Source organism: Gallus gallus, chromosome 19 (assembly GCF_016699485.2).
Source record: "Gallus gallus isolate bGalGal1 chromosome 19, bGalGal1.mat.broiler.GRCg7b, whole genome shotgun sequence".
Taxonomy (NCBI): Eukaryota; Metazoa; Chordata; class Aves; order Galliformes; family Phasianidae; genus Gallus; species Gallus gallus.
The window spans coordinates 3,481,554-3,498,284 of record NC_052550.1 but is presented as its reverse complement, the minus strand read 5'-3'; the positions used below and the strand labels follow the sequence as shown (position 1 = coordinate 3,498,284).

The following is a 16,731-nucleotide window of genomic DNA, read 5'->3' as shown; positions in this document are numbered from 1 at the left end:
GCATTATGCTGTGACCTTCTTTCTCTGCAAATTAATCTAGTTTCTGCTGCCCCTCCTCCCAGAATGCACAGGTAATTTTCTATCTTCTGGATAAGACCTCTCCTTCATGATATTTGGTTATCACAGAACCTCAGCTCCTGGTCTAGAGTTACTGAGCTTTCCATCCCACCTGGTAACATGCCCTGATCCATTCACCTCTGCTCAGCCATCTCAGGCTATAGGAGTACAGACTGACTTCTTGTTTGTTGTAGAGCCTGCGTCTAGTGGTCAGGAATCTCATCTGTCATCTGCAGGAGTAATTGCAAAAATTGATTCATGGGAAATGCCTATAACAGGCAAATCCTTTTGACAGATAACACAGCCATCATTTTCTGCATTTATTTGAGTCAATCAATGCTTTGATGCATATTTGGGTCATAAATACTGTGATCACAATTGCATTTATTATTATGACAGCTGTGTTCCATTATCTGTTATTTATTAGGTTCTGTTGTGCCTTCGTTTTACACCTTGTGGAGCTGTCAAGTTGGCTGTTTACTGGTGACAAAGCTCCCAGCTCTGTTCAGAACAGAACCTTCCAAAAATAAATTCTCCAAAGGGAGCTGAGTAAAAGCAGGATGGATTTCGTTGGAGAGGCCCTGCATGAACTTTTCTCAGTTTGTTGGAAGGAGGACATTTGTGCTTTTTTCCTACTTCTGTCCAAATCCCAGAATTAGACTTTGCGTTTATCATCCAGAGGTCACCGAAGCTAACAATCCCACTGATCAGTGTGAATTGTGAATCATAAACACTATGTCTCAAATCTGAATTAATCGGGTTATTCAATATCTGAAATGTTCGGATGCTGACTTGAATGTTTCTAATTTTCCCTTGGAAGTTCTTTTAGCTTTATGTCTTTTTACATCATAAAAATGGCACGATAGCTGATGCTGAGAGGAATGAATTCCAGCATACTTCCAAGGGCAAGGTCAAACTGCAGTGGGTGGAGACGGAGTCGTTTTCTGCCCCTCATCCCCAGTAAGCAGTCACACTGTGCCCAGTTGCTGCACCAGCTCTGCAAGGTGTTGAGCACATCGGTGTTCATTCAGGAAAGCTTTTAATCATAGAATTGACGACTCTAAAGTGCTTAATATAAGCATGTGCTTAAGTGCCTGGTTGGACTGGGGCCAGTGCAATTAGAGCCTTGCAGGGCTGAGGTTTGTAAGCCAGAGTTAGTGCTAGCCAAACAGCAAGATTGTCTGCAGCATTACTGTTGACATGGGTGTGATAGAATGCTGCACATACTTCTTTTTTTTTTTTTTTTGTATCTTAATGTTTCTCCATTTATTTATTTAACTGTAAATGTAAAAAATAAAAGGTAAATCTGTAATTCCCACCATAAACATCACAGTGCAAAGTTGATACTCACACAGTTGTATGGCTCACAAAATATACGCAAATGGATGCGTATAATTTGTAAAGCAGCTTTGATATCTTAATATATTAAAAAAGAAGAGATGTAGATCATATCATAGTTTAGCATTCTGCATGTGTTTGGGCTATCGTGCATCACTATCTGTGAAAAATTCATTATTTGTGACTTAACTACTTTGATTTTTATACATACATTCCAGTCGAAGGAGTGTGCATCCTTCTCTTGCCCTTTCTTTTCTTACTTCCTCCCACCCTTTAACATCTAATGAATTAGATGGCTAAGGTTAGGCAGTGGCAGAAGAGGAACTGCCCAACATGAGTCTGAACTCTCTGACCAAAGGTGGGCCTCCAGGTATCCATGTCCCACCCACTTGGGTTTGCCAAACCCAGGAAGCTAAAATTTATCCTGGAGTAACTGAATAGCAGTAAAAGCAATGTAGTTGCATTCATCCATATCTCTAACGTGGGCAGATATTAAATCAGCTTAAAATCTGTCAATTTCTGCAAAGGTTCCAATTAATTGTGGGTGTGGTGTGAGTGCCTTGTTTTAGGTGTTTTCTGTGGTGTCACTGAATAGGTGTTTTGGTGTAGGCTGGAGGAGTGAACTCTGAAGTCAAGGAGATTATGCAGAGGATATTCTACCAGGAGGCTCTTTTCTGCATGCCAGAAGAGAAACTTGTAACCTTTCAGCTGGGCGTCCCTGGCCTGTTTGGGCTTTGTGAACTATTTCTGTTGGTGAAATAGTTACCAAATGGGGGGTTTAAATACAAGTTCAGCGCTGGTGAATAAGGAGACTGGAGTTTTCTGTCTGACTACAGGGCCGGTGCCTCAGTAATACTAACAGTTTCATGGTTGCCATAAGAAAATGATAGAACAGATTAAAGATCTTCAGTTTTTGTAGTCTGTTTGTCTCTTTCTGCTGCAAGAGCCAACAAGGAGCCTATGGCTTGCTTTCTGTTTAAAATTCCTTCCAGCCTTCACTTCACCTTCTCAGTGATGTTTGGGCAGAAGCTCTTCATTTATTCTGCCCTGGTTTTGTTCATGCTTTCAGATGTAGCACAAGTTCACTGGTCTGAAGTTTCCCTGGGAATGAAAAAAGCTGTTTGATTAAGGAAACAGTGACTGCTGAAATCCTATCAGACTGCGCAACTTTGTAAGCCAGGGCTGCAGCACATCCAATTAAATGGAACTGCTCTCTGGAGGATTTGGTTTGCAGAGAATTAGTTTTCGTGTTCTTGGCCTGATGTTTATTAAATGTTTCTTTCCTTTTTCTCTCCTTTGCAGTTTTCATCTGTAGCTTCATGGTGGCAGCGCCTATATTTGGTTACCTTGGTGACCGTTTCAACAGAAAGATCATTCTCAGCTGTGGGATCTTCTTTTGGTCAGCTGTCACTTTTTCAAGCTCCTTCATCACTGAGCAGGTAAGATCTCTTCAAAGGCACTTTGCAGTGTTCTGAATAGCTGGATAACATGCTCCTAAAAACACGCGGTATGTTATCTGACTTCCTGGAGGTCAAGTGTGATCTGTGTAACTTCGTTCTTAACTGTGAAATCTTTGATCTTGCACATCCATAAAAATAACAGGCGGAGCATGTTGAACCAACACTTTCTGTTGACATAAGGGCTTTGCTTTCAGGGAGATCCTAAAGAAACTTTAAAAGGCTATTAAAACTGACTTGAAAAACATCCATGGCTATATAGTGGTTCTGTTGCCTTCTGGTATCACAACAGAAGTCACTGGAGTTAGTTGGGAACTCTGCTTATGGTATGTGGGATTACAAAATGCATCCAATTTGATTCCTTTCCATCAAAGACAGTAGGTGTGGATGACAGCATGGACATTAAACAGAATTTTAGCTCCTATTATGCTAGCTGATGGATATGTCTGGGGAGCTGATGATGGGACTGTCAGGCTATGCACAGCAACCCTCACCTGCTTTCAGGACAGCCGCAGTACTCCATTTTGAAGACTCCTCATTGTGTTAATTTCCTTGCCCATCAGAGGCTCTTGGAAGAAACAGCTATCTGACATTTGCTGAGGAAGAATATCCCCCTTTTCAATCATATTATAGAGATGGTTGAATTGAGGTGGGTGGCAACATTCCTGGGGAGACAAATCAGCTCCTGGTGTCACCAGAGTGATTTCCCCAAGGGAAGCAGGGACCTTCCTCACCCTTTCTGTCCAGCAGCGTTCCACAGATTGTAGCATTTGGGTCACGCCTAAAGAATGACATCCTAAGCCTCTCCTCCCTGCTCTCTCCTGCCCACGCACATGCTCTGTAGTTTCTAAAAACAGAAAATTTCCACCTAAAACAGGCAGTGGCACTCATGTGTCTGTCTGGCTTTCATGTCAGATTGTCGCTGAATTTCTAAAGAAAATATGTACATGGCCAAATGTAGAAGCCTTTAACTCCAATAGATGATTCTGGTTTATAATTATCCAAGAAGAATCCTTTCTAGAGAAAGAAGCAAAAATGAGACACATTTTTACGTTCTGTTTTTTTTTTTAAACTTTCTTTTCATAACGTTCTGCAAATTTAGCTGTGATTGTAGCCCAAGGAAGAGGCAAATGCTTTTTGAAAAACCAGCTGCACTTCTCATGTTACAAACATGCATTCGTGCTCAGGTTCTCAGCAGTCTCTCTGTAATAGATCTAGTCCTGTAGTTACAAATGGGAGAGGAGTAGACATGAGGTACTGGAAGTGGACCAATGTCATCTTTGTTTTCAGAGATTTTAAGCTTAAGGATTTGGGGCTTACTAGCTGAAGCAGTTCAAAGACTGATACGTGTGTTCATTAGTAATCAGGAGATCAGCGTGAAAGTGTCGTGTTTGTAGCCTACGAAAGTAATGCATATAAAATGGGACTATGTTTGAAATCCAAATTCCAGTTTTCTGGAGGTCAAAAAAGAGACAATGTCAGAATGGCCCAATCTGTTAATTTCTCCTGTATTTATATGAGGAATACTAACTCTGGGCCCAAACTACAACCTTGGAAACAAACTCCTGATATCCAGAAAACTCCCCCACAGTCCTCAGCTCTTCCGGAGTAATTTTGTATTAAATCAGAGATCCCAATCCCAACTCCTTTCTATCAAGTCCAGGAGATTACAGTATATTTTGCAGCTGCTGTATGGATGTTCTCTGCCCAGTGGCTGCAGCAGATGAACGAGGTGATAAGCATAATCCCAGCTTCACATAGCATCCCTCCCACCTCAGTATCTTTATTGGAGGTCTGATCTCTAACTGGGAAGGCATGCCACATTGAAGAAGGTGAATTCCTGAAACATTCATGAGAAAATGAGTCAAAGAAAAGCTGATGCAACCTTTTTCTTTATGCAGTGGCTAACTAGGCAATTTTCCTGATCTTTGCCTTTTAAGAAATCATTTAAGGAGTGAGACAGGTGTGAAACAGTATCTTTTCTCTCAACATTTTTTCTTTTTTCTTTCTTTTTTTTTAAGATAGTATGTGCATTTGTCAGGGAAAAATGCTATGAGCTGAAATATGAAAAAAAAATTGTTGATGCAAATAAAAGTAGCTACTGGAAGTAGATATGTGCTCACATCCAAGTCAGCATGGAAAGCCATGGCTAGAAAGAGCAAGTTGGCATGGGCTGAGCCCATAGAATGCTGTACATAAAACTTCTTTATGCAATGACAACAGAAATACAGAACGAGGCAAGAAACAACAGTCATTCAGTAGAAACAGCAAACTGTATCTTCAGGGATTGCCTTTCTTCAAGTTTTGAGAGCATGTAGTGCTCTGTGAATGCTGTCTCTGTGTAATTAATAGAGTACACATCCACATAGTATAAATTTGGATGGTAAATGGAGGGAGGCAGCTTAACAGAGGTAGAAAGCAGCTACAGTTCTGGTGGACACTGAAAGCCCACAGACTGCAAGAGATTCTGGCAGTGTGTTGATTAGTTCCTGGATGTCATTTGCACATGTAAAGGAAAAGATCAAAATGCCACAGTGTGGGGGAAGATCTAGATTATTTCCCATTTATTGTGAAAACAAGCACACAGAAAAGGATATTTTCATCCATATCTGTCCTATTGTCAAATTATGCAATAAAGAAATACCCACATGACAAGAAAAGAACATGGGAAGAGAAACTACATCAGAGAGATATCTTTTGATCTGAAGAAAAAGGATGGGACTCAATGAAATACTTCATCTGGGTTTCTATCGAGATGCTATTTCATGTTGTTTGGATTAAGAAGATAGTGACTGAATGCTGTCAGATAAAACATCACATTGGCTCTGAATGTTATGTAGACATGTATTTGCTGGAGAGCACTGCATTAAGGTTTGTAACCGCTTATTAAATATCCTTCGTTATTTATTACCAAGGATCTTGGCACTGTAGCAGGATTAATGAACGTCACATAAATGAAGAATGAACCTCAACCTCCACCAGATGATAGGCTTTCATAGAAAGAAAAGATCAGTCTAAAATGTAAAGATGGTTCCAGAGTACATAGGAGATGGTGGTTACTGAAAACAGTGCATTGATTCCTTGTGTACCAAAAGAAAAATCATCAGAAGTAACAGGACTGGAGTGATATTGAAAAATTCACGTTTGTTCTGTTACATTTTGTGATTTGACAATTTGCATTTGTGTGGCACTTCACTGCAGAAAAATAAGAAGAGTTATCTTGCACTTTAACTCTGACACTTGTACATTTCTCCTCCATAACACTATCTAGCACTTTCCAAATGAAAGGTTGTATAAAAAAGCCAATAGCAAGTTTGTTCATGAATTCAAAATTATTTTAAATTAGTACATATTTAGACAGATCTCTAGATTAACTCCGTTTATAGAAATTTCAATAAAATTTCCATTTATCTTAATTTGTAGTTTGTAAGTACTAACACCTGCTTAGAACGTGCTTTCCTTAATACATTCCTATTAATTACTTCTCCACCTGCACGTATACAAACTTTCACCTGCAAAACCATTTTGTTGTAGTTTGTGGCTCCTGGCATGCATCTGGTTTTTGGCAAGCACTTTGGGATTTGTGGTTCATGCTCTATAATAAATCAGGAAAAGAGTCACAGCGCAAAGAAATACACTGAGCGTACAGCCTTCATGGAGTTGCTTCACTGAGATGCATTTCCATCCACACAAAAAACTAAATATTGGTCTGTCTCCTTCTGTATCAATATGAACTCTGCTGTTAGTTGAGTGATCAGCTTTTTCTCCAGATAGCATTTGGATGAGTATAATGCCCAATTGCCTGTGTTATGGCTAATCATCTGGAGCTGCTTTATAGCCCAGAATGTCACTGGGAAAAATACGTAGACCCAGTTGCATGATTTCTCTTGTTCTGAACAGCTTCACACAAAGCCATTTGACTATCTGGAGTGATGAGGCTGCGTGCTAAGAGTTTGTGTCTGACTGCATGGATATCCACATCTATTAGTCATAGTGCTACTGTTCTGACAGTTGACCTCTTTTGCCAGAAATCTGTCTTGGATTAAACCTTGTTTTTGGTGCTAGCCTTCCTGCCCCTCAAAGCACAGAGTTCTTAGAGATCAGCAGCCTTCTCCCTCGTAGGCAGACACCAGCTTCTTAAAGCAAGAAAGAACTCAAAGGTGGAAAATTGCAGACTGTTCTCCCAGCCTTTTGAAACACTGCTATTTCCCACGTGGATGTCTTGAGTAAAGGATACTTCAGCATAAAAGGGTTACTATTTAACGGGTGAGCAAAGTGCTCTGCTAAGTAGTTTGGCTCCACTAGACTGGGAGAACAAGCATACCTAATAATCAACGAGACCAGGCTGTGGTAATGTGGGTTTGCTAGGAGACATCAGAACTGCAGATGGGAACAAGTTTGGAAATGAAAAAGCAGAGAATAACAAGGTAAACAGGGAATGTGCTGTTGAATCCTTCAGTTCCTTGGTAAATATTTCTGTTTAGATGTTGAGATAGCTGACGTGACACAACCTTCCTATTGTACCTCCCTGCAAGTTACTCAGGATAGGTATAGCTACTGCTGTTATCCTCTTTTCCTCTTCTTTTGATTTATCTCTAAAAGAGGAAGCAAATAACGCAGTATGGAATTCCAGTTAACCAGCAGTACTTGCTGAAGGCCTGTGTTTCAGACTTTCCAGGTCTGTATTTATTCCCAGAGCTTGTCTTTCAAGGAGTGCTGGAAGAGAAGCAGCAAATTATGTGCACTATGGATCAAATGGTTAGTTGGGCTAATTTGAAAAAATGTAAACACAAACCAACCCCCCACCCCGACTCTCCAGGATTCACTCCAAGCAAAAATGTGTTCTGGAAGAAGTTAATTTATGAAACACACAGCTTCTGTTCCTTTACTTCTACTGCATAAGCTTGAAAAACAGAAGCAAACAAAACTAAGAGCCTGAAGCTATCTTTTTTGTATATTAGAAAGGTACCGAGTGTTTTCTTGTAGTCACCATGAATTGCTGGAATGCTTATAACCTGTTGTTTCATCCCATTGTGTTAGAAGGAAATCTCTTTTACGAAGAAAGCCAAATAGATTCTCCAGGCACCTTTGCAAAGTCTGCTGTATACACACTCAGTCCTATCCCTCACTTGCAATTCTTAACCATTCATGTGGCTGTTAGAGAAATCTGTGCTGCAGCTGATACAGGATGCTAATGGACAAAGGCTGTTAGTTGCCTCTGGTGTATTTTGCCAGACCTTAATGTGGCACTGGAGCCCTACAGATGAGCACAAACTATTGACATTTGGATTTCTGCATGCCTGCCCTTCTACCAGACTGCTCAGGGAAAATATAGTCCACTGTGTAATTTCTTATCACAGAGGAAGAGATTAGGATGGGTAATATGCTACAGGAACATTGCTGTTCTAACTGTCAGTGTGTCAGCGCTCAAATTACTAAGAGCTGCTGTTAAAGCTGTGTGCACAGTGCTGCAACTCTGTCTTGCTTTGCCTCTACTCTGTTGAGACACAGCAATCTCTACAGCCCTTCCTTTTGCAGAACCACTTTGCTGTGGAACCAAGGTCAGTGGATCCCAGGAGAGGGAGGGTGCAGTGCTGAGGTGTGGTGGGTCCAAAGTCTCCAAAGACAGGGAAAAGTTAAGGGCTTTCATCTCTGATCTGCACAAAGGCTCCACTGCAGAAAGAAGGTTTGAAGGAACTGAGTCTGCATCACCTTCCAACTCCCTTCTACCTGAGAGCACTCTTTTATTCCCTTGCATTTTCTCATGTGGATTCAGTGTGGTGGATTGGAGGAAAAGGATACTTAATTTCTTATTCCTTTGAGAATGAATTGTTGGCTGTATTTTATTCAGGTGTTCTGGATATCTGTTAAGTCTGCTAGCATCTTCAGCACAGCTGAATCAAATACTGCTTGGGAAACTGTTTTCATGTAAGAACATATTTTGCCCAAATAAGTGCAATGATTTGAACTTTTGAATCGTGGGCCCCTCTGATTTTGCTGACCTGGGACACAAGAGGTAAGATTTATATGGATGCAGTAGATGCAGCTTGCTCAGGTAAGGTGCGTGTAGGATTAATGCTGTGTGTTAGCCCCAGTCACTTGCTTTCTTGTCCTGTTTCCTGCAAGGGAAACTGTACATGAGAAACAGGCTAGGATGTTCTCAGAGCATTACCCTCCAAAGATGATCTATGAGAGAAAGAGTCTTTTCATTGTTGTTACCAGTAACAGAAGCATCGTATTTTTCAGCTCTGAGTGTTTTTCTTCCTCCAGTATCTGTATCTATGTATCTGTAAAGCATTTTGGAAAGAGTTATTGAAAACTCAGCTGGTGATGGCTGCCAGGAGAGAGACAGAGTATTGCTCCAAAGCTTATTCACATGAAGGAAATGAACTGAAAGACACTTCCATAAGGAATATCTCCACTATGAGTATCACTTCCAGTCTGCAGTACATCTGGACAGGACTGGTTGTGCTCTCACCTCTAGGACCTGAGAGCAATCAGTATTACAGCCCCAAGTCACAGCTTTGCAGAGCCTTGGGCAGTCAGACATCACACTCCATTCAAACTTCTCACACCACACCAGTCATGTGTAGTTACATTCATAAGTGTCCCTCCTGACCTTTCCTAACTATTTTGGGTCATTAATTGACCTGAAATATTGTAAAATCTGAATAAAATGTTGTGGATGCTGCAACAAGAAAGGAGGTTTATGTTGTTCAGCATTGTAACTCACCTGAACTGACACATCCTGCTGCACAGGCTTCTGTTCATTAAAGTGAAGGCAGTGAAATGTCAGAATTGCTCCTCAGAGCTCAGACGTTTTCTGGAGCAGGTGGACAGAGGTTTGTGCTGGGAGACAATCAAGAAATAGGCTCAAGGCTAAAACCTAATTTACAGTGGGTCTCTGTGAGAGCTCCTGATAATTGCCCATGCCTTTTTCAGAGAATTTTTTGTTATCTAGGTTATCAGAAGATGTTGAAATCATTATCACAGGACCTGTGATTGTTGCTTTGGTTCAGCTCCTCCTTTGGAAATCTGTGGGAGCCTTTTCTGTGTCCATGTGGGAATTGAGTCAGACCCTACATCTTTTTGAATCAATATGCTTACAACTGATTCATTGGATCAGGAAGATGCTTAGAGACACCAGCTAGAGACTGTGGTACAGGCATGAAAGTTCTTTACAGGCCAAAGACCTTCACAGCTTTGTCTCATTTTTATGAAGCAACCTGAATTTACAGTCTCCAGGTTGGACAGTAGGGAGTTTCAGCTGCTCTGCCCATTAATAGATGATTTGGAGCAACGATTTGGAGCAATGATGGAAGCTTGCAACTTCCATCCTGCCTGCTTTTATTGTGGATATCTCACCTTGATCTGTTATTTGCTGTAGAGGCAGAGGGAAGAGGGCATATTTATTTCATTGCCAGGCTGTGTGTATCTTGGAAATGTTCCTTTTTGTGTTGGCAGTTAAGGTGTATGTTCTACAGCAGAGGCCTAACCCCAGAGCACACTGATGAAACACAAAAAGGATGTCTTGCTGCTTTAACTCTGTCTTACTGAAAGTCTCTATAATACTTCTGTGTTATGCTTTTATGCTTTGTAAATAATTATTACAGCAGCTCAAGAGCAGCCTTGTTCAAAATACCACAGAAAAAATGTTCCTTAAGTAGACTGAAAAGGAAAAAAAAAAAATAATAATGCTGCATGAAAGCTTCCAAGCAGGTCTTGAAATAGAGAGGAAGGAATTATAAAATTTCATACCAGTTCAGCAGGATTCTTGTAGCAGCAGTTGTGACCTGAGCCATTCTACACAAACCAACAACTAACACAAACCATTCCTGATGCAGCACAGCACCATCGCATGCTGTACTTCAGCATTGGGGCAGTCTGACTGGGTCAAACACCGTCAGAAGGCAGAGCGGTCTGGGTGGCACCGTGTGATCCTGTTTCTTTGGAAACAGGCTTCCCAGAAAATGGAGTATTGAGAGTATGGAGATGATGCCACATTGGTAGAGTGGTATACATCCTCTCTTCCTTCACTAGGGTGTTCAAATATAGGTCTGGAGAGATGTTACCGTTTGGTTAAGGGTGTAAGCTGATATGCACTTAGTGTGGATGTAGATGAGGCAGTTTATGGCTAGTGTTCTTTAAGCTTTTGACTTGGAAAGAAGCATGATGCTTCAGGAGAGTATGATTAATGATGTCTCACAGACAAAGAAAACAAGTAATTCAATCCAGTTTTAGGCTCATTAGGGGGCCTGGAAACAAAGCCCATCTTTCTATTACCGGGACCTTGGTGGGTCTTGAAAGTTGTGCATATTGTCCTCAAAAACAGGATGCAGAAGAGAGAGAAAGTGTTGTTCAGCTGTTTTGGCTTGTATTCCTATGCAAATGAGTGGGTTTGGGCCTTTTTTTGGTTGAACTCTTCATTGCTTCTGGAGCTTTAGGAAACATAAGTGATTTTTCAGTGGTCTACAAAGCCTGTGGCCTCCTGGGTCATATATCAAAGCTGAAAAAAGGACATTATATTACTTATATTAATCTCTCTATACTGAGTCTGTTTTGCTTGTGACAGTAAGTAAGTGATCTCCCTGTCCTTATCTCAACATTTGAGCCCTTTTCCATTGTATTTTCTTCCCCTTCTTTCTTTGAGGAGGGGCAGTGGAGAGCACCATGGTGGAGGAGAGCTGCCCATCAGGGTGAGACAACCACCAGGTGCTCAGTCAGTCTTTTGAAGTGTTGACATATCTTTTGAAATGCATGACTTCTGAATGCTACACAAAACACTGGATTTGCAATTCAGATAACAATGAATTAGACTACTAATCTCAGAGCCATGTAATTGGTTTTGAGTGGGAAATCCCCAGGAATGGTGCTGATCATCGTGTCTGAGCGCGACTGACACAGTCTCTTGAGAAGACAGTGCCATAATGTACAAATGCATTTAATATAGTTAAATGGGATTGTCATTTTGTCAAATAGGCTTGCTTTAGGGAATGAAATGAAGCTACAGCATGACAAAACCTTGCCAATTGATAATGCTTCAAGAAGCAATGCAACAACCTTTCAAAGATGGTGAATAAGAAGAAAAGTAGATAGGAGAAATTCTTTTCTATGGAAATCTGATGCTAAAAACAGGATCTCAGATGTTATCCAAACATATTGTAAGGTCAGCCCTTCTCACAGTGTTTTGTGCTTCTGGATCTTGATTGAGTCAGCAAGCCAGGGAGGTGTGAAAAAAAGAAAGCAAGAACTAAAATTCTCTACGGAGTTTGGAATGAGTCCAGTGGTTTTTCAGCAAAGTTGCCTACAAGATTTGCCTTGCTGGAGTATTAAACTTTCATCGTGTGCAAAGTAAAATATGCTATGAGTCAGTGCCACAAACAGTACAGGTAAAAGTGCTGGGGCTGCAACTTCGTTTGAGGTAATTTGATTTAAACCTTGAGTTATTCCATCGCAATATATCCTTTATTGACTTATCAAAAATCACTCTGCTCCTGAAAATACATATAGTTAAATGCAGTATCCATGTGTGGTGGCTCAGTCGGTTGACTGATGCTTTTTTCAAAGAGTGCTGAAAAATGGTAGTTTCTGCAATTGTCTCAGGGAGAGGATCGTGGTGTTCTGCTCTCCAAGAATCAGACCTAGCTGTTGAGTTTCACTAAATTTCTACCTAAAAATTGATCCAAACCAAAAGCAAAGTATCTTTGAACCCAAAGAGCCCACCTGGTTAATGTGGTTAGATCACTACGGTTTCTGTAGGTGTCATTGAAGGCAAAGATGTTGTCAGAGTTATGTTCCAATGCCCATAACTTAATGTTCTGAAAATTCTGATGTTTGTTTACTGCTGGGTTGCCTGGATTCAGTCTTTGCTTGTGACTCATCCTCTGGCAGCTCCTGCTGCTTGTGAATATCTTTAGTTTTGTGTATTCCGGATGATATTCCAGCTGCTGATATTGGAAAATGTGTGTCTCAAGAGCCTTGCATCTTTTCCACTGTTACAAACCCAAGGTGCATGGTGATAATGGCTAATGCCAGAGATACTTGCTGAAAGTGCCTCTTATGTGTGTCTCACAGCACAGTTCTGGGACAAAAAGTAACAGTTTGCTTCTGACCCAGAACTGCTGAAGTTTCTCAGGGGAACAGTTTTGGAAAATGCATTCTGGCCAGTCTGTGTGCAATGGTTTTATAAGATGGATAAATGAGCACTATTCAGCCATCTGAAATGTTACAGGCTCCTCTTTTTGGGTCTGACACCAGATCCACAAGGATGAAAAGAAGTGCTCTAACTCAGTGTTCCAGCTAACACTGTCGACATGGGGCTTTTTATGATGCCTGTGATTTATTTGGAAGCATCAACCTTTTTCTTTGAGGTCTGTTTTGTAGGTAGCTGTGCATGCAGTTGGCTAGTGTTCTAGTGCATAAGCAAGCTGATCTGTCACATTCCTTCCAAACACATTCCAGGCTTCTGTCTTTATTGCACTATTAATGACCAAGAAATTTAATTGAGAAGAACACAAATCCCAACACTTGAGTGTCATGTAATGTTTTTACCACAGGCAGGTCAATCAGACGAAAAGGCTTCCAATTAGTAAGCTGAAATCCGGCTTTGTCTTAACTGAGGCTATTGTCAGGACCTGGCGGCGATGCTTCATCACCCAGAATCTTGTAATTACATTACTTAATTGGATAGAGAATGGGATTTGAGCTTACTCTTTTTATTTTCTTCCTACCTGGAAAGTTACAGAAAAGTCTTTCAAGACTGCCACAAGTCGGAAGAGATGGCAATAATGGAAAGTTGGATTTCACACACTGCAATGCTAATGCAGGAAGGGAAATGTCATGCTCAAACTTTATAATTAGCAAAGAAAATCTTGGCCCTGATTTTTATATCCATGGAGCATATGGCAGCTCCCTGCTGGCTCTGGGAAGCACTGTGGGACTCTTGCTACTTCCAGGGTGGTTTTGTTTTTGTTTTTCTCCAGGGTGCTTAATTAGGTGCTTCACTTTAGAGCCTGCCTGTAGGTATCCAGTGGTTAAACACTTTAGTTTCTGATTGCAGGGTATGAGAAGGGAAAAAGGAATTTCTTATAGTCTTTATTGGTTATTTTTACATACTAAATAATAATATGAATCTCATAAAATAAGGACACTTTAATCAGCCAGCGTCGCATCTCAAGTACATTTCCAAATAAAACTCTCCACATTCACTTAAGCATGCCTGAACAGGCCACCTGGGAGAGCTGGAGCCATTAACAAATACTAGAGACAGTTAAAAACAAAAACAAACAAACAAACAAAAAGGTGATTGGACTTTGCTTCATTCCCCTTGCTCAGTTCTGTATTTAAATATGTGTTTGGTTCTCTTTCTCCTTGCTGGAGTGCCTGTTGTCCTCCTTGCGGACTCTGAGTACCAGCTGAATTTTCACAATAGGAAGTTGTTCAAAGGTAAGGTGCTCTGAGCTGAGAACTGATAGGCCACTGGGTGTATCTAAAATGAGCTGAGGTTTTGAAGTGTTTGACACTGCACGCTGTGAAAGAATCAGATCTGCTTTGGAAGCTAATCCCCATGGATGCGGACAGCTTACCTTTGCTAAAATGGCATTCTTCTTCAGGAGCTGAGCTCTGTTATTACTGCTCACTGTCCAATGTGCTGTATAATGAGTATCGCCCTTTACACCAGCGTTAAACTGCTTGGTCAGACTTTGAAGTATGCAGAGGTACTAGGGCTTTCAGTGTCAGACTTTCAAGTACTGGAGGGTCCTTCTTGCAGCAAGCTTGGCTGAAGTAGATGTTATTCAAGGAAAATAGGAAAGCCTCAAGAACAATTTTGACTTGAACTTGAGATAGTGTATGCTCTTGAAATCAAGTGTGTTTGGAAAAACTTAGAGGACCTTTATTACTGTACCTAAAAGCTACTTTACAAAGCTTTGATGAGCCTTCATCCTTTGGAAAGCAGCTTTGCAAATTCTTGCTATTTTTTTCCTGTGTTGTCAAACGGTACTGAGGAATGCATAGCTCCCTGGGGAGGCTCTGCCTGCTGTGTTGCTTTACTTTCAGAGCATTTTATCAAAGACTCAATCTGACTCAGAGCTGCAGTGAGAAATGCTGAATAGGATGTAAAGCACCGGCAATCATGCATAAATGAAGATGGGGCTGCATGGCTTCCCAGTTCTATCTTGCCCTGCAGTTGGAGAGAGTGTAAAGCTAAATGTTCTTGTAAACCTTTTCAAGATGTCATATGGCCTCAGATACAGAGGAGAAAAGGTTCTGAGGTGGTCTTATCAGTGTGTATGAATATCTTATAGGAGGCAGTAAGAGTAGAGCAGACCCTTCTCTGTGATGCCCAATGAAAAGATGAGGCAATGGGCACAAAATACAGAAAAGTCCATTTAAACATAAGAAGAGACATTTTTACAGTGAAGATGGTGAAATACAGTAACAGATTGCCCAGAGAGGCTGTATTTTCTCCATCCTTGAAGACAGTCAAAACTATACTGAACGTAGTCCTGAACTTTCTCTTGTGGTTGACCACTGTCGAGCAGGGGATGATCTCCAAAAGTCCCTTCCAACTTCAACTAACCTCTGATTCTGTGACATGCGCAGAGAAGAATGGTGTGGAAATGATGATGAAAGATAGATTTGGTGTCAAGAGTTCAATTTGAGTGGAGGCAACTGCAGAACTTAACTTCAGTGCAAGTTATAGGAAATGTTATCTGCAGGAGTGACTTAAAAGGCAGTTGCGGTTAGGAAGAGATGGGGGGAGAAAAGTAGTTATGTGTCGGTGATGACATGCTATGAAGGAAAGAAAGGGTACTCAATAACTTTTCTGCTGTGGGCCAAATGGCAAAAAACCCAGCAACTGTGGTGTATCTCCTGCAGGCTTCCCTGCCAGCATGACTCATGTCTGATAAGGGAAGAAGTCGTGGTGGAGGTGAGAAGAATAGTTTATAGTTTTGTTTTCCAGGCTGGTAATCATGAACCTCTAAGGAAAAAAAGCTGGTGTGCTGCTAGCTCACATCATTGCATCAAGGCTGACCAACCTGTCAGCAACCAGGCTTCACCCAGGCATGCATTCTGGGCTAGGCCATATCTATGCCACATAACCTTTTGGTTGTGTGAAATCCTGAAAACAATGCTTACCCAACCTACTGAAGGGAAGTACCTACCAATGAAATATCTCAGTGAACATTTTTGCCCCATGGTTTTCTGGGCAATACTTTGTGGTATTTTGTTTTTTCTACTGACAGTCCTCATGAGGGACTAGTTAGGATTACGTGTAAATAATGGTGGATATTCTTCTTCTCTTGTTCCTGAGCAAAGATCTCCTAGGCAATAAAACACCAGAGGGCCAACATTTGACATGAATAATCAGTTACTTAAAAATCTGGGCTGGACTTAACAGAAAAAAATGTGCTCTTCAGCACTGGTACAAAAAAACCCACAGGTATTGCAGATGCAGCCCATCTCTAGCTTTTCATCATTGTCTTTTAATTAAGGGAGAACTGGGACCATTCACACATGAGAATGTAGGCTGTGTGACTTTGCTGTCTGTGTCTAGGTATGACACACCATTCCTGCCCAATGCTTGGACGCAGGACAAGTTTCCACCATGGGAAGCCAGGTTCTTTTGTTGTATGTACTCAGAATTTATGAAATATTAGGGGTACACAGAGTTGGGAGGTGATTTTAGGCTTATCTCTTGTGCTGTAATCTCTGTCATCCCTGAAACACAGAATGGAATTCAAAACATCAACGCCATCATTTAACACGGTCTTGTCTTCCATGACACATTAATGTTCCTGTTTGACTGGAGGCTTTCAGATTCTTACAGGTGACTACCATTGCTGGAAAGGCTAAAAGAAATGGAGCGTTTGGTGTT

General features: G+C 41.0%; 1 protein-coding gene across 3 annotated transcripts in view; it reads left to right on the top strand.

The window, feature by feature from the left end:
* Nucleotides 1–16,731, top strand: part of SPNS2 (spinster homolog 2 (Drosophila)) — a 125,751-nt gene that overhangs the window by 52,876 nt on the left and 56,144 nt on the right. For all 3 annotated transcript variants that reach the window (XR_005840856.2, NM_001389690.2, XM_046902323.1), the window contains one exon: nucleotides 2,698–2,834. Coding sequence is in view for 2 of the 3 variants with exons in the window: in NM_001389690.2 (NP_001376619.1) it covers nucleotides 2,698–2,834 (137 nt within the window). In the remaining variant the exon portion in view is untranslated. The remainder of the gene's footprint in view (nucleotides 1–2,697; nucleotides 2,835–16,731) is intronic.